The following is a 16,119-nucleotide window of genomic DNA, read 5'->3' as shown; positions in this document are numbered from 1 at the left end:
TCCATTAAGAAGGAGCTGCCATCATGAATGGATGGATGGATGCATGGACAGGTGGGTGGGTGGATGAATGAAAAAATGAGCATGGGATGGGATTTTCCTGGGATTGAATGAGTGATAAAGGAAGGAGAAATAAGTGAGAAGTGAGAGTCTCCAATGAGGGGGTTAAGCCATCTTAGGCAGAAATTGCCAAGGAGTGGTTTGGGAGGGCCTTGCCCGCTCCCCTCCAGTCTCCATTGGCTTCCCCTAAAGTCTTTCTAAATAAATAAACATGCAATCTAAGTGGAAAAATAGAGTGTTTACTATACAAAACAGCCTGATGAAAACTACCTGGCTGCTATATCAGCCAACATTCCATCCATAGGTTCTCCTTTACAGAAACTCCCGAGCTGCCACTCATCAACTACAAGGCATTGTGTCTGCTTTCCCCAAATCCCATCCCAGACCAATTGTATTCAGGCTGCGGACGGACAGGTGAGGGCCTGAAACATGATTAAAGGACATAGGGAAAATAAACTTTAGATTCACTTGAGAATAGGAAGAGTTAAAGAACCTTAAGCCTTTCAGTCACTCCTACTTAGGGATTTGGGGTATTAATTAACAATAGCAAATCATTGGGTAGATTGTCTCTGCTCTCCCTTCAGTTAAAAATGTTAAGTACAGGCTTTTCTTCCTATGCCCAGTAGGACTAGTTCACTGGGGCCAGGATCAAGGGTTAGGGGTCAAAGGACTATACTCTCTAAGCCTTGAACCAATAGTGTGAGCAGTTAGTGCAGAAGTGAGCAAGGCTCTTCTTTCATGGAAGGTTCTTATCAGAAACCAGAGCTGTCTGGAGGGACACAGTGAGTCAGATTACAACAGCTACCCATGGTGGGGACAGGTCAGAAGGGGTCATGCAGAGGCTGTAGGGAAGGTTGCTATTCTTAGGCCTCTACTACCTCAGGCGTCTGCTGACTCACTTGGGAATCTCTGGACTCCTGGGTAGATCCAGTCCAACAACCTGCCTAGTTCTTGGGTAAGCCTGGATTGCCTTTAATGATAATAAATAACAAGAAAATATAGACTTTTTTTCTAAAAGAAAGATGCACTATCATGTTTAAGCCTATGCAAGAGGAAGGGTAAGGAGGTCTGATTCCCAGAGAAGCATCAATCTTACCCTAGATCTTGGAAAGACTCCTGGAAGGAAAGGGAGAGAGAGATGCTAACCCCGGAGTAGTGGCCCTGGAGGCTTTGGTACTGAGTCACAACATGGGTAGGGGAAAGGTACATTATATTTGGGGCAAGGATCAAGTGAAAGTCTAGGAAAAACATCAACCTTGGAGACTGAATAGGCTTGCCGCATTAGAAGCCTCAAAAGGGGACTTAAGTGTCCCTTTGATCAAGAAGAAGACAAAAAAGGTGCACTATGCAGAAAATGACCTCCTCAGGAAGGCAAGTAGGTTTAATAGGTTTTCACAGAAGGGTGGGAGACCATTTCATTTTCCCTTTCTTAGGACAAGGATCTGGGGATGTTTACCTGAGAGGTTATATGTTCATTGTGGCCTAATGTCTTTCAGAGTAGACTGTCACAAACTCTTTGACTCCTTCTGCTCTTGGATTCTTTCCACCATACCTTTGGCTTCCATTTCTAAATGTGCTTCAGCCTGGGGGAGGCTGCAATAACTGACTCTATCTAACTTGCTTCCTTGACCTCAGGACTAACCTTTTAAAACTCATGACTTTTCCTTCTTTATTTAAAATCTCTATCTTTTAACTTATTATTATTATTTTTGAGACGGAGTCTTGCTCCATCACCCAGGCAGCAGTGCAGTGGTACAATCTCGCTCACTGCAAGCTCCCCCTCCCAGGTTCACTCCATTCTCCTGCCTCAGCCTCCCGAGTCGCTGGGACTACAGGTGACTGGCTAATTTTTTTTGTATTTTCAGTAGAGACGGGGTTTCACCGTGTTAGCAAGGATGGTCTTGATCTCTGGACCTTGTGATCCACCCACCTCGGCCTCCCAAAGTGCTGGGATTACAGGCGTGAGCCACCGCGCCTGGCCTTTTAACTTTTTAATTAACTCATTCTATTGATCTGTCTTTCTAGTTAAAAAATAAAAAAAATAAATCTTCTCCAGGGAGCATGTATCAGGAGGTAAAAGAGTCCCTTGGGTTAAGCCCTACTGGCTAGGGCTAAAAGCTGAGTTGCTTGTGTGAACTTGACCTTGAGCGTGATCCCCAAATGATAGTTGTCTCTATGTGAGTGGTCTTTATCTGGCCTCCTGCTCTCTTAGCACTGACCAGGCTATATCTGTGGCTAAGACCTAGAGGAAAAAACTTGGTTAGCCTGTGAAGCAGAGCAGCTAAGTTAGGAATTCTAAGAATGGGGGACAAAAGAAAAAAAAAAGGTAGGGAAGGTGGAGGGAGCACTTCTTTCCTCAGGTCTGTTGCTATGGCACAGCCTCCTGAATTTGACTTTCTCAAGTAGTCAGGGCTAGGCTCAAGTTTTCAGGGCTAGGCTCAGGGCAAACTGAGGCTACAGTCAGTAAAGTGATCTGCCTGTGGTCTTACAGTTACTGGGCAGTAGATGGTTTACATTTAGAGGAGGAAACAATATCCCAAGCAGAGTATGGTAGTCTTGTTGAGTTAAAATACAGAAATGAAAGTCAAATAGACTGCAGATGGAAATTGTGGGGCAGAATTCTAGAAAAGAGGGGACCATATAAAAAAAGCTCCAGAAATCTGCACAAGTGCCCTGTTGAGTGTTTAATACTAAGATGTTCATACCCAGAGTGAAGCTTTGTAAGTCTGGGCAAAGAATGACCAGAAGCTATAAGCTGAAAAATTCAGAGTTCACATGGGACTCTGAGATGTACAAATATCAACGAGCTTGATCAGCTGGGGCATTTAGTAGAGATCCAATAAGGGTCATATGCAGACAGTAGGATTGAACTATCCCTAGAATAAAAGAAATGCAGGGTTCAATCCAACAAAGCTAAAACAAGCCTCTAAAGGAGTAATCTTATCCATAAGTAACTGCCTACTGGATAAAAACTCAATACTCTTTAAAGGAAGATTTAAAAATATACAAACATTCAACAACGTAACCTTTAAAATATCCAACATCTAAGCAAGAATTACTAGCCTCACCAGGTAGCAGAAAGATGTGACCCATATCAGGAAAAAAGTCAATTAATAGAAACATGCCTGAAAATGACAGAGTTGAAAAGACAGAATGAACAGACAGGCACGTTAAAACAGTTGTTTAAGTATGCAAAATATATTACAGGATTTTAAGAAAAATATACATAAAATGAGGAAAGAATGCACTTCTTGTGGTGAAAAAGAGAGTATCTGAAATGAAAGGTCAGTGACTGAAATTCAAAGCAAACTGGATGCTACAAGGAGAAAAGTAAAACTGAAAACAGCAATAGGAACTATCCAGAATGAAGCACCAAGAGGAATAAGACTTCAAAAACACAAAAAACAAAACAAAAAAAACAAAAACAAAAACAAAAAACAGAAAGAAATGAACAAAATCCCATCAATCCTTGGGCAATATCAAGTGGTCTAACATATGTGTAATTGAAAAAGAGAAAAGAGGGAGAACAAATTTTTGACAAAATCAAGGCTGAAAATTTTCCAAATTTGTTAAAAACTATAAATACCACAGATCCAGGAATCACAATGAGCCCCAATGAAAATAAACAAAGAAAAGCACACCATCATACCAAAGTATATCATAATAAAATTACTAAAATTAGTAATAAAGAGAAAATCTGAAAAGCAGTCAGAAAAAAGCTATATTTTATAGTGTCATAGAGAGTATAGGAGATACTGCAGACTTCTGATCAAAACTATGCAAACCAGAAGACAATGGAATACTATCTTTGATATACTGAATGATACACAAATCAAACTCAAATTCTGTATCGAGTGAAAATATCTCTTAAAAATGAAAGCATAATGAACACTTTTTGAGATAAATGAAAGCTTAGAGAATTCGCCATCAGCAGATCTACATTAAAGAAATGTTAACATAAGCTTTGACATAAGAAATGTTAACAAAGAAGGAAAGTAATACTTGAATCTACACAAAAGAATGAAGAGCACCAGAAATAGGAAACCTGAGGATAAATATTAAAAATTTTTCATTAAAAATTTCTTTAAAATGTTAAGGCAAAAATAATAAAGTACTGTAGAGTTCATACCATATGCAGAAGTAAAATTTATAGCAGCAATAGCACAAAGGACAAGAGCATGTAGCTAAAAGTAAATGGTCTAGATAAAATGAAATAATGAAAAAGAACCCTCACTTCAAAAGAAAGCAAGGAAAGATGCAAAAGGTAACAAAGAACAGATGGGACAAGTAGAAAACAAATAGTAAGATGACATACCTAAACCAAACATATATGTTACATGTACTTGTAATTAAATGCAAATGATCCAAATACCCCAGTTAAAGGTCAGGCACTATCAGACTGGATTTAAAAAGCAAGAAATTCATTTTAAATATAAAAACACAAATAGTTTAAAAGTAAAAGAATGAAAAAAGATATGCTGTGCAATGCTTATCATAAGAGAGCTGCAGTAGCTACATTAATAATAAAAAAAGAAGACTTTAGGAAAAGGAATAGTACCAGAGATAAAGAAAGACAATTTCATAGTGACAAAAAGAAAAATATAAGAAGATTTAACAATTCTAAATGTTTGTGTACCTACTAACAGAGCCTCTTAATGTATGAAACAAAAACTGACAAAACTTAAAGAAGAAATAGACAAATCCACAGTCATAGTTTGAATATATATATTTCATCATTCCTCTCTCAAGAATTAATAAAACAAATAGTCAGAAAAATCAGTAAACCAGTAAGGATACAGAATATCCCAGCACTTTGGGAGGCCAAGGTGGGTGGATCACAAGGTCAAGAGATTGAGACCATCCTGGCCAACATGGTGAAACCCTGTCTCTACCAAAAATACAAAAATTAGCTGGGTGTGGCAGCATGTACCTGTAGTTCCAGCTACTCAGGAGGCTGAGGCAGGAGAATCGCTTGAACTCAGGAGGCAGAGGTTGCAGTGAGCCAAGATCACGCCAGTGTACTCCAGCCTGGTGAGAGGGTGAGACTCTGTCTAAAAAATAAAAAAGATATGAACAAAAGTATCAATTAACTGGATCTAACTGACATTTACAGAAAACTCCACCCAACAATAGCAGAATACGTATTTATTTTAAAGTTCCATGGAACAGTCACCAAGATAGACTATAATTTGGATCATAAAAAAACACTAAGCAAACTTTTAAAATTTGAAATCTCACCAAAAATAATTAAATTAGAAGTAAAACACAGAAAAATGTTCAGAAACATACACAAATATTTGGAAGTTAAACATTATATTTTACATAGTCTATGGGTCAAAGAAGAAAATGCAAAGATAATTTAAAATTATTTTGAACTGAATGAAAATGAAGACATCACCATTTTAAAGTGTACAATTCAGTGGTTTTTATTATAGTCACCATGTTATACAATAATCACCACTATCTAATTCCAGAAAATTTTCATCACCTAAAAAGAAATGCTATACCTATTAGCAGCCAGTCCAAACTCTTCCCTGTATCCCCTGTAAATCATGAATCTACTTTCTGTTTTTACGTATTTGCCCATTTTGGATATTTCATATAAGTAGAATCCTACACTATGTGGCCTTTTGTGTCTGGCTTATTTCACTTAGCATTCAGAAGGAATTTTAATGAAATGCTTACATTAGAAAAGAAGAAAGGCCCATTTTTGACTTGATTACCAACATAATTCAATAGGGATAGAATAGTCCTCTCAACGAATAGTGCTGGAACACATGGATAGTCATACGTAAAAGAATGAAGTTGGAATCTTACCTCACACCTTATACAAAAATTAACTCAAAATGGATTAAAGACTTAAATGTAAGAGCTAAAAGTATAAAACTTTTAGAAGAAGTACAGGTGTAATTCTTTATGACCTTGAATTAGGTGATGGTGTCTTAGCTATGACATTTAAACAAAAATAGATAAATTGAACTTCATTAAAATTAAAAATGAAGTGAAAATTAAACCCATGGAATGGGAAAAGTTTTGCAAATCACATGTATGATAAGTGACTTATATCAAGAATATATAAAGAACTTTTTACAATGCAACAATAAAAAGACAACCAATTTTTTTTAAATAGGCAGAGGATTTGAATAGACATTTCCCCAAAGAAGACACACAAATGGCCAATAAGAACATGAAGAGATGCACATACCACTTCACACCCACTAAGATGGCTATAATAAAAAAAAAAGCGACAATAATAAGTGTTTTGAGAATGTAGACAGATTGGAAGCCTCATATGTCACGGGTTAAAATGTAAAGTGGTGCAGCTGCTTTGGAAAACAGTTTGGTGTTTTCTCAAAAAGTTAAACATATGTGCTAGGTCAATTGCTCATATGACTAGCATTTCTACTCCTAGGTATGTACCCAAGAGTATTGAAAATACATGTCTACACACACTGTATGTGAATGTTCATAGCAGCATTATTTGTATTAGCTAGAAAGTGCAAATGTGCATCAACTGATGAACAGATAAACAAAATGTGGTCTATCCATATCATGGAATGTTATTCAGCTATAAAACAAATGACATTCCAATACATTCTACAACATGGATGAACCTTGAAAACACTATGCTCATTGAAAGAAGCCAAACACAAATTGTATTTTTCACATATTGTATAATTCCATTTGTATGAAATGTCCAGAATAAGCAAATCCATAGAGATGGACAGTAGAATAGTGGTTGCCAGAGGAAAGGGGAAGGAGGAATGGGGAGTGACTGCCAATGCATTTGGAGTCTCTTTTGGGGGTGATGAAAATATTCTGAACCAGACTATGGTGATAGTCGCACAATTTTGTGAATATACTAAAAATTATTGAATTGTACACTTTAATAAGAGAGTGAATTTTATGGTATGTCAATTATATCTCAATTTAAAAAATATTTGGTGTAAATGATTTTATGCTCCAGTGTTGATAATTGATAAAGGCTTAATGAGAGGCTCTTCTCAGCATTATGGTTTAACTCAGACCAACTCCTCCCTACAAAGGCTACAGAATCTATTTTTTCAAAAAGTCCAGCTCTTAGGAACTTTGTTCTTAGCTGTGGTTGCTACCAGGCTGCCTCTGAGGCCTGAAAAATTGTGTAATAGGCAGTAGAGGTTGAATTTTGTCTTTTAGTATCTATGCTTACTTTCCTGCAGTATGAGTTCCTTAAAGTCTATTGCTAACTTGCACTCACAGGCTGCATTGAAAGAATGAAGGGTCATAGTGAGGCACTTTACAGTTTATAGAAAAGCATGTTCACATTTACCACTCTTTTGATCTTACACATTTAGATTTAAATTGGGCATTCTGAATGGACACACAACAGCAGGCCCTAAACTCTAGCCCCAACCTCTCTGACTCCAAAAATCAAATCATTCTTAGAACAACTAAAATGTGCTTCTGAGCAAGTTATGGAGAAATGGCCTCCCACTCGCCCTCCCAAGAATATTAAGAAGGCTCTTAGCCATTTAAAGAACAACTTCTGGCCGGGCACAGTGGCTCATGCCTGTAATCCCAGCACTTTGGGAAGTCGAGGAGGGCGGATCACGAGGTCAGGAGATCGAGACCATCCTGGCTAACATGGTGAAACCCCATCTCTACTAAAAATACAAAAAAACTAGCCGGGCGTGGTGGCAGGTATCTGTAGTCCCAGCTGCTCGGGAGGCTGAGGCAGGAGAATTGTGTGAATCCAGGAGGTGGAGCTTGCAGGGAGCCGAGATGGCGCCACTGCACTCCAGCCTGGGTGACAGAGCAAGACTCCCTCTCAAAAAAAACAAAAAACAAAAAAGAAGAAGAAGAAAGAACAACTTCCACCAACAATCTTTTTTTTTTTTTTTTTGAGACAGAGTTTTGCTTTTGTTGCCCAGGCTTGAGTACAACACTTGGCTCACCGCAACCTCCACCTCCTGGGTTCAAGCAATTCTCCTGCCTCAGCCTCCCAAGTAGCTAGGATTATAGGTGTGCATCACCATGCCCAGCTAATTTTTTTGTATTATTAGTATAGACAGGGTTTCACCATGTTGGGCAGGCTGGTCTTGAACTCCTAAACTCAGGCAATTCGTCCACCTCGGCCTGCCAAAATGCTGGGATTACAGGAGTGAGCCACCACGCCTGGCCTCCACTAACAATCTTATATTGGTCTGCATTATGCAGAATGACCTGGACTGTTAGTTATGAGGCAGTCCCAGATATTAAACAGCTTGGTTCAGTATGCTCATCTCATTAACCATGTGGTTTGTGGGTCCATTTTCAACCTGCAGGGGACACACACACACACACACACACCTCTCTTTACAGTAGGATATTGAGTCACCTATCTTTTCCCAGCAGTACTGTGACCAGGGCTGAGTTCCCACTTGCATTTCCTTCCTCCCTCTCTCCCTCCCCCTTCCTCCCTTCCCCTCTCCCTCCCTCCTTCCCTCCCTTCCTTTCCTTCTTTCCTTCCTTTTTTTAAAAAAAAATTATGGTCAAATATACATAACATAAAATTTATCGCTGTAACCATTTTTAACTGTACTGTTTAGTGGTGTTAAGTACATTCTCACTATCTCCAGCCATCACCATTATCCATCTCCAGAACTTCTTCTTCTTGAAAAACAGAAACTTTGTATTCATAAAACATTAACTCCCCATCCCCCTCTCTCCACCCCAGCCTCTGGTAATCACCATTTTACTTTCTGTCTCTGTGAATTTGACTCCTCTTAGATACCTCATGTAAGTGGAATCACACAATATTTGTCCTTTGGCCACTTGTATTCCTTGATGGCAAAGAGTCATCTTGTTCCAGAGCTGGCCCAATGGACCAGGTGTTTGATGTGGCAGCCAGGAAGGATAGCAAGAGGAAGGATAGCAGAGTCTGGAGTGCAAACACATCCCCAGACAGAATCAGGAGGGCTCCCCTCGTCCTGTCGACAGCTGGAAATTCTTTCTGCTCTTCAACACGTTGAGTGTTACAAACAGGAGACTTTTCAAGCCCGATCCCAAACACAGGAATTCGTCCCTCGTCAGTCTGTCTCCCGGGCCTCATTGAGACAGCTGGACTTCCCACGCAAGCGAAAGCATTCAACCGGGAGTGCCTTTTCCTGGGCCAGCCTGTTCCAGCTTACCCTTGAAGGAGACCATCAGCTCCTTAAGAGCAACAGCTATTTTTCTGTCCCAAGTTGTGTAGAATGCAGTGTGGAGCACTTTTAAAATGTCCATTTTGGCTATTAGCAGCAATCAATGCAATCTATGCCGGCTCAGGTTGGCATGAAAATTTTATTTACTTAGCTAGTCCTTTGAAATTCACAGCAAGGATATGAGCCTCATGCATGATCCTCCCAGTGGCTTTTGTACAGGTGAATGAACCGATTCCTTATTGCTGGGAAAAAAAAAAAAATCTTACGCTGGACTTGGAGTCAGGCCACAGCTAGACTGGAAGCAAGGAGACTAGAAAGTGAACATGGACCTGACAGGCTCTGTGATATCCCAGGCCTAATCTGGTGGGAGTCCTGAGAACAGCCTGTGCTGTGTGTGCCCAGGTGCAAAGAATATGTAAACCTTTCCCAAGTGAAAAAGCTTAGCTTTCTCCAAATTCCCATTTGAAACTGCCTATGTGGCTGCAGAGTATGCACACTCATGCAGATAGGTGGAGTCCTATTCAACCTCTACAAAACACACTCATTTGTTGATTTGTTTTATTTCTGTATGGTACATTTCCTCCTAGGAGCTGCAAGGGTTAATAAGCTTCAGCAATCCTTTTACAATAGAGATGCTGCAAGGAGGGCAGAAGCTCTAACCACTCTGCAGAAGACCCAGCTGGAGGAAATGGGATCTCACGTGGGGATCAAGGGTTGTGAGAGTGGGAGGAAGATGTAGAGAAGAAGAAGTGTTTCACTGGAGACAATGTAAAACCATGCCATCCTTTGCTGAAACAGACAGGGAAGCAATTTCCCTGGAGGTTCAGAAAGTAGAATTATAGTTGCTGTTGGATGTTAAGTGCAGATCTGGAAGCCGTGGTGAAAAACTAGGCTGGTTAACACTGGATGCTTATCCAAAGTCTCTGCTCTGATTCCGGTTGCCCAGTTTGTAGGAGGAAGAGCAGAAGAGAGGACAGTTGAGTGCAACTGTGGAGGGCACGTGGAGACACTGGGTAACAGCCTGGGATTCCTTGTTTTTCTGAGCACTGCATCAGGTATCAGGAAGGTGGGGCTGGGATGCGGGTCTGCTGCTGACCAGCATTCTGACCTGGAGCTGACTCGGGCCACAGTTCTAACGTCTGTGAAATGAGAGAATAAGATCTGATTTAAATTTAACAAACTTCTATTAAAGATGTGTAGGACACAACATTGAGTAATAACTGTTCATGGCCTGCAGGGTTACACAACTGGGGAGATGAGACACACACACATACATTCAGATGTGGCTGTAATAGGGAACGAACAGTATTTTAACGGAAAATGAGGCAGGAGAGAAATTGGTTTCACCTTTGGAGGAGGTAGGCCTTGAGTATGGTTGAATAAGGTGCTGATAGGTGGAAATGGACATAAAGAAGAGGAGGTGTCTCTGGAAGATAAAACAGGCGAACAAAAAGAGGGACCCGAAGACTGGACAGGTGCAGAGGGGCAGCTCTGGGAGTGAGCAGCAGGTGGCTATGGTGTGAGCACAGGTACATATCACATAGCAGGGACTCAGGCAACATCTACTGAGTGACAGTGGCGGCAGTGAGGTTGTACTGGAAGACAGGGGAGGCCCTGTTCCTGGCAGGGGAGCCACATGCATGTGGAGTTCATATGGGTTTCTAAAAGGGAGATGGGCCACTCTGATGGGCTCTGTGTCCAAGGACAGGGAGACCACAGGAGAGGAGGCCCAAAGACTGAGAGGTAAGGTCCAGGAGGAGATGGAAAGGGTTTGAATTCAGATAGCAACACCAGGGTGGGAGGGATCTGAAAAAGAGTGCAGATGCTCCTTCAGGTGTTCGGAGGCTGATCAGACATGCAGGGAGACAGAAAAGAAAGAGATGAAGAGAATGTTGGGTTTTGAGCCCGGGCAGTGGGAAGGGTAGAAATACAGAAAGAGACAAGCAGCCTCAAGGAGAGGTTTGGGGAGGAGACGATCAGTTCAGCTTTGTGAGAAGTTGTGCAGGGTGTCTAAGCAGAGACGACCAGCAGAGTAGGCCAGTAGAAATGTGGGGATTTGGGGAGCTGGAAATCAGGGGCTCATGGAAACACGGGCTGAAGATGTGGACACGGAGGAGATAGAAGTGATATGCTGGGAGAGGAGGCCCGGTGGGCAGAGGAGCAGAAAAAAAGTGCAGGGATGGGAGAGAAATGGAAACCTGGCAGGAAGTCACCAGGAGAACCCATGGAGGGGACGCAAAGGGTGTGGGGGAAGCCCAGAAACTCTGAGGAAGCAGCTAGGGAGTTGGCTCCAGCGCCACCATCATGAGGAGGGCCACTGAGAATGGCCTTCAGCAGCGGCTGATGGCCAGGGCTGGAGAAGAGGAAGGTGAAAGGACCCAGTAAGAAGTGTGTGATAAAGGGGACAAGAGCAGATATGGTGTGCTGAGAGAAAGCCATCTAAAGGAAGACCTTTTAGGACAAGGAAGAGGATGCCATGCTTGTGGCTGTGCACTGGAAGCACCGGAGATCCTGCTGCCACACAGCTTCCGGTCCAGGCCAAGGACGGTGGCCGCTTGGTGTGGAAGACACAGGAGCTGTTGCGTTTGGACCCAGGTATGGAAGTTAGTTTTGCAAAGGAGGTGGGGACATCCTCTGCTCTCGAGGGAAGGAAGGGTGGTGTGAGTGAGTGAGCTCTGAGCGGGGTCAGAGGAGACTCCAGGGGCCCTGTGGGAAGGCCTGGACCTGCTCAGTAAGGGGGGTGCTGAGAGATTCTGCAGGTAGAAGGTAGAGTTGGGGGTCTGAGGCATCTGAGGAGAGTGACAGTGGCCAGCTGACAGTGGCCTGAGGGGAGAGCCGGGACTCAGCCTGTGCTGGGCCTGCAGCCACACCTCCTCTGGGGCCTGGCAGCCGGAGGTGTGGAGTGAATGGAGTGGATGGCCATGCGGGGCCCTCGGGGCAGGCCTGGGGAAAGTCAAGAGTGAGGGTGCTGAATGCCTGAGATCAGGCAGGCAAGGGAGCCCAGGGAAGCTTCTAGGGGGAGAGGCGGGGGCACAAGAGCCAGGGTGAGAGCAGGAGAAGGGACAGGTGAGGGGAGGAAGCTGCGGCTGGAGAGTGGACATCAGCAGCCGAGTGGCTGGAGGTGTCTGAGGGAGCCAGGCAGGTAAGTGACAGATAGACCAGTGCAGCGGCTGAGAAGTGGGGTCCCCGAAGGAGGGGCCACAACATGGAGAATGGAGTGGCTGGGCCGGCTGCAGAGCTGATGGGTGACTGAGGAAGAGGGACCACCAGGGCTGGAGCAAAGAGCCTTGGCTGGGGAAATTGCTGTGGACAGGCCTAAGCAACAGCACCTGTTGGGAAGCCAGGAGGCTCCCAGAGGCAAAGGGGGCCTGCTCTGTTCATGTTCACTTAACCCCACTCCTTGAGGGCCTGGGCTGAGGTGCTGAGGCCTGAGTTTCATGCCCGGGAACTGTGATGCTGAGGGGAAGGCATGAAAGGTGGCTCCTTCAGCTGCTGACCCATGGCCCTGCAGCCTGCCCAGGAGCACTCTGCAGCCACCAGCTACCTGCAGCTGCTTTCCTCGTCCAGGGAGGTTAAAGCCCCATTCTAGGTCAGGCCCTTAGGCATGGAGAGTCCAGCAGTTCCTCTTTCACAGCCCCAGGACTCCCTCACCATGCTACCAGCAGGGCCCCTCTGAAGCCGAGCATCTCCTGTGTGCTCCCAAGCCAGGGAACTCGCACTCGGGAAGGACTCAGAGTGGCGGTGGGGGACAGGCCCTCGGCACTTCCCTGTTAGAGAGACAAGCCAACAGCACAGCTGGACGCCCCACTCGCAATTTGTTCAGCTCAGTTTGATTCTCTTTCTCTCCCTGGTGAGCTTCAGTTTGGAGTTGTTTGCTCTTCATCAGCAGTTTCTGGAAATGTGGTGTTTGGAGAGGGTTAGGGAGGTCTAAAAGAAGGGCAGGGAAGCTGAGAGGCTGTGCTGGTGCCCAGCTGCACCTGGGGTGGTCTCCCATGGCATGTGCCATGCCCAACCCTCAGGCCTGCCGCCCTTATCAGACCTAGGTGTCCTTTCTTAGGCCTCTCAGGACCTTTGGCCTCATACCACCCCTGGCTAGAAACTGCCACGGGCTCCTTCCACCCAAACCAGAACCTTCCTTTCTTGATTCCTTCCCCTGAAGTCTGGGATTTCTTTGCCTTTCGGCCTGGCTCTTCTTTCCTCTGGAGGCCTGTGTGAGAAGGGGCGGGAGATAGGGCCAGGCCTGTCCTCCCAGGCAATCGACAGCCCCTCCTCCTGCATTGCCAGCCACCCTCTTTCCCCCCAGCACCCCACAGGATGGCTTTGGCCCTCCTTAGAATGTGCCTCCCTGGGGCTGTGTGCTCCCCATCCTTTCCCGGCGCCCCATGGTATTTGTCCACAGCAGAGGAGGGAGGCACAAAGGCTTTGTACAGAGACCCCGGGCAGAAGAAGATAGATGGAATTTGCAATAAATCCAGGAGCAAAGTTGTAACTTGACTTAAAAACAAACAAAAGGGCCAGAACTGCACTTAAGCTCAGCAGAAGCTCATCTCCCAGTGTAAACAGAAACGGGCGGACGTGGACTGAGGAGCCTCACGGGCCTGGGCTGGCAAAGGAGGGGTCTGGAGCAGGGCTGGCCTCAGACTTCCTCTGGAAGAGATGGGCTGTGGGGGAGGGTCTCTGTGGCCTTGTGAAAGGAGAAAGAAGGTGCTGGCATTGTTGTTGTTTGCCACGCATTTTTCCATGACTTACTCTTTCAAAAGGATACTCTCAGGATTGGGACAAGAAGGTTGTTTTCAAACTGGTGCTGGGCAGATAAAAGCTGGGACCAGTGGAGAGCAAACAGAAGTGCTGGCATGAGCTCCCGGCCTCAGCCTTCCCTGGACACTGGAGCTCACTTAAGCCTCTCCACAGGCTCAGAGGGGCTGGGTGCGCCACACTGTGTTTCCCTCAGTGGCCCGCCCGCATGACCCTGGAAAGGTCATTCTTGCTGCAATCACTGTGCCTCATCTAGAAGTGTGAGGCTGGACTTAAATTATGGCACCTTGTCTTTATATGTGACACTTCATAATTTACATATGACACTCCATAATTTACATATGACACACCATAGTTTACATGTGACACTCCCTAATTTCAACATGCCTGCACACACCTGCGCCCCCTCAACTACTCAAGGAATTGGGTGGATCAGATATTATCATCATCTTATGGGTAGGGAAACTGACACAGAGAAGTAAAGAGACCTAGCCAAGGTCACACAGCAAATTAGCAGTTGCCCCAGATCAGTGCGGTGGGAAAGGTGGGTCCCGAGGTACAGTTCCGACTCAGTTAATAACAAACTGTGTCATCTTGAACGAGCTGCTTAACCTCTCTGGGCGTAGGCTTTTGTCTAAGATGCGATTCTTTCCAAGGGTTAAACAGATTGGCTCCCACCCTCTTTAACTCTTTGTGGCTGGGTTTTTCAAAGTCAGGAACCCCAGGGAACCCAATGATGTGTCTAGGACCATACAAAACCACAGTTTAAACATGGCATATCTTTCCGGAGCCTCGTTTCTACACTCAGATATTTTTGGAGGAAAAAAAAGCCAACATAATGAAATCTTTTTTCAGATTGTAAAATAAGATGGTGATATTGTAGAAGATGCAAAAATTCCAATTTTAAAAGCGAAACAGAAAACTTCAAGGACACGTGGTGCTTGCTGTCGTCTGTTTGAGGTTCTGCAGAGTACGTATTTGCTCCCTCCTGCCTCCTGGGAGCTTGGTGGGAGAGTTTGGGAAGTGTTGCCAAGGAACCCACCCTGAGAAGCCTGGCTTGGCTCTTTCTAATGCGTAGTTGAGCCTCACTAGGCAGTGAACTGCCCATATTCCTGGTGAAGGTGAGATGGAGCTGTTTTCACAGCATCTTACACAGCTGTTCTGGTCCTAAGCTGCACGTTAGAATCACCTGATGAGCTTTCAAACAATACTCACGCCAGAGTCCCACCCGGCCCAAGTGCACCAGAGTTCCTGGGAGTGTGGTTAGGGCACACTGTGTTCTAAAAACTCCCCGGTGATTCTAAAGTGCAGCTTCCGCTGGGGACACTGACTGACAGTTTACACTTCAGAGTTCAGGGATCCTCAGAGTGTCTATGTCCCTGACAGAAAACAGTGGCACAGACAGCGTGTCCCCTACTCTCTACCTACCAACCACACTTAGACTAGAGAGCAAATGAGACTGCATTCCAGAAGCCCACCCCCAGCTAAAGAAAGGGTGCGGAGGTTAGGGGTGAGTGGAGAACAAGATGAAACTTCGCAGGGGAGCAGGAAGGCTGTCCTGTGTTGGATAGCGTCCCCCCAAATTCATGTCCTTTCCAGATTCTCAGAACGTGACCTTATTTGGAAATAAGGTCGCTGTAGATGTAATTAGTTAAGACACAAGAGTGGGGTAGGCCCTTTGTCCAATCTGACTACTGTCCTTATGAGAAGAGAGAGAGACAGCACATGGCCAAGCACACCAGGAGCTAGACGAGGCCTGGAACAGGCTGTAGAAAGTAAATGTTCCTCTTCAAAGTTTCCCTTCTTGTTAAACTGTTAGCCAATCGGGTTTAGTTTGGATTGTGAGGTCTGGCTCCAGTCAATGGAGACAAGACACAGAGACAAGACACAGTAGCAGGGACAAACTGCGTAAGGAATAAAAATTGCTTCCCTCCTTTGCTCAGGTGTGCTCTTGCCATTGTTCCATCTGCGATGAGCACCCTTTCTGCAGAAAGTAAAAATGGCCTTGCTGAGAGAATTAAATTTATGTTTGAGTGCTGTTTCTTTGCAGCGCCAGGGAACAAGCATTCTGTTTCTAAATAAACATTTTACATATAACACAGGCTCTCCCTCGGCGCACCCAGAAGGAACCCGCCCTCCTGTGACA

The 16,119-nt window shown here is 44.5% G+C and overlaps 1 protein-coding gene across 2 annotated transcripts in view; it reads right to left on the bottom strand.

Annotated features, from left to right (window-relative positions):
- Window positions 1-4,779: 4,779 nt before the first annotated feature.
- The window catches only part of RAD51B (RAD51 paralog B), a 775,981-nt gene continuing 764,641 nt past the window's right edge, over window positions 4,780-16,119 (bottom strand). The window contains exon 11 of one of the 2 annotated variants that reach the window (XM_073011104.1): window positions 4,780-5,108. In XM_073011104.1, the coding sequence (XP_072867205.1) occupies window positions 4,834-5,108 (275 nt within the window). In that variant the 3' untranslated portion in view covers window positions 4,780-4,833. Of the gene's footprint in view, window positions 5,109-6,025; window positions 10,358-16,119 lie in introns of those variants that run through there. The other variant, XM_073011105.1, reaches the window with a different exon arrangement.

The sequence above is a fragment of the Chlorocebus sabaeus genome, chromosome 24 (assembly GCF_047675955.1).
Source record: "Chlorocebus sabaeus isolate Y175 chromosome 24, mChlSab1.0.hap1, whole genome shotgun sequence".
In the NCBI taxonomy this organism is placed as follows: domain Eukaryota; kingdom Metazoa; phylum Chordata; class Mammalia; order Primates; family Cercopithecidae; genus Chlorocebus; species Chlorocebus sabaeus.
The sequence above is the reverse complement of the archived record's forward strand: the minus strand, read 5'-3'. Positions and strand labels throughout refer to the sequence as shown.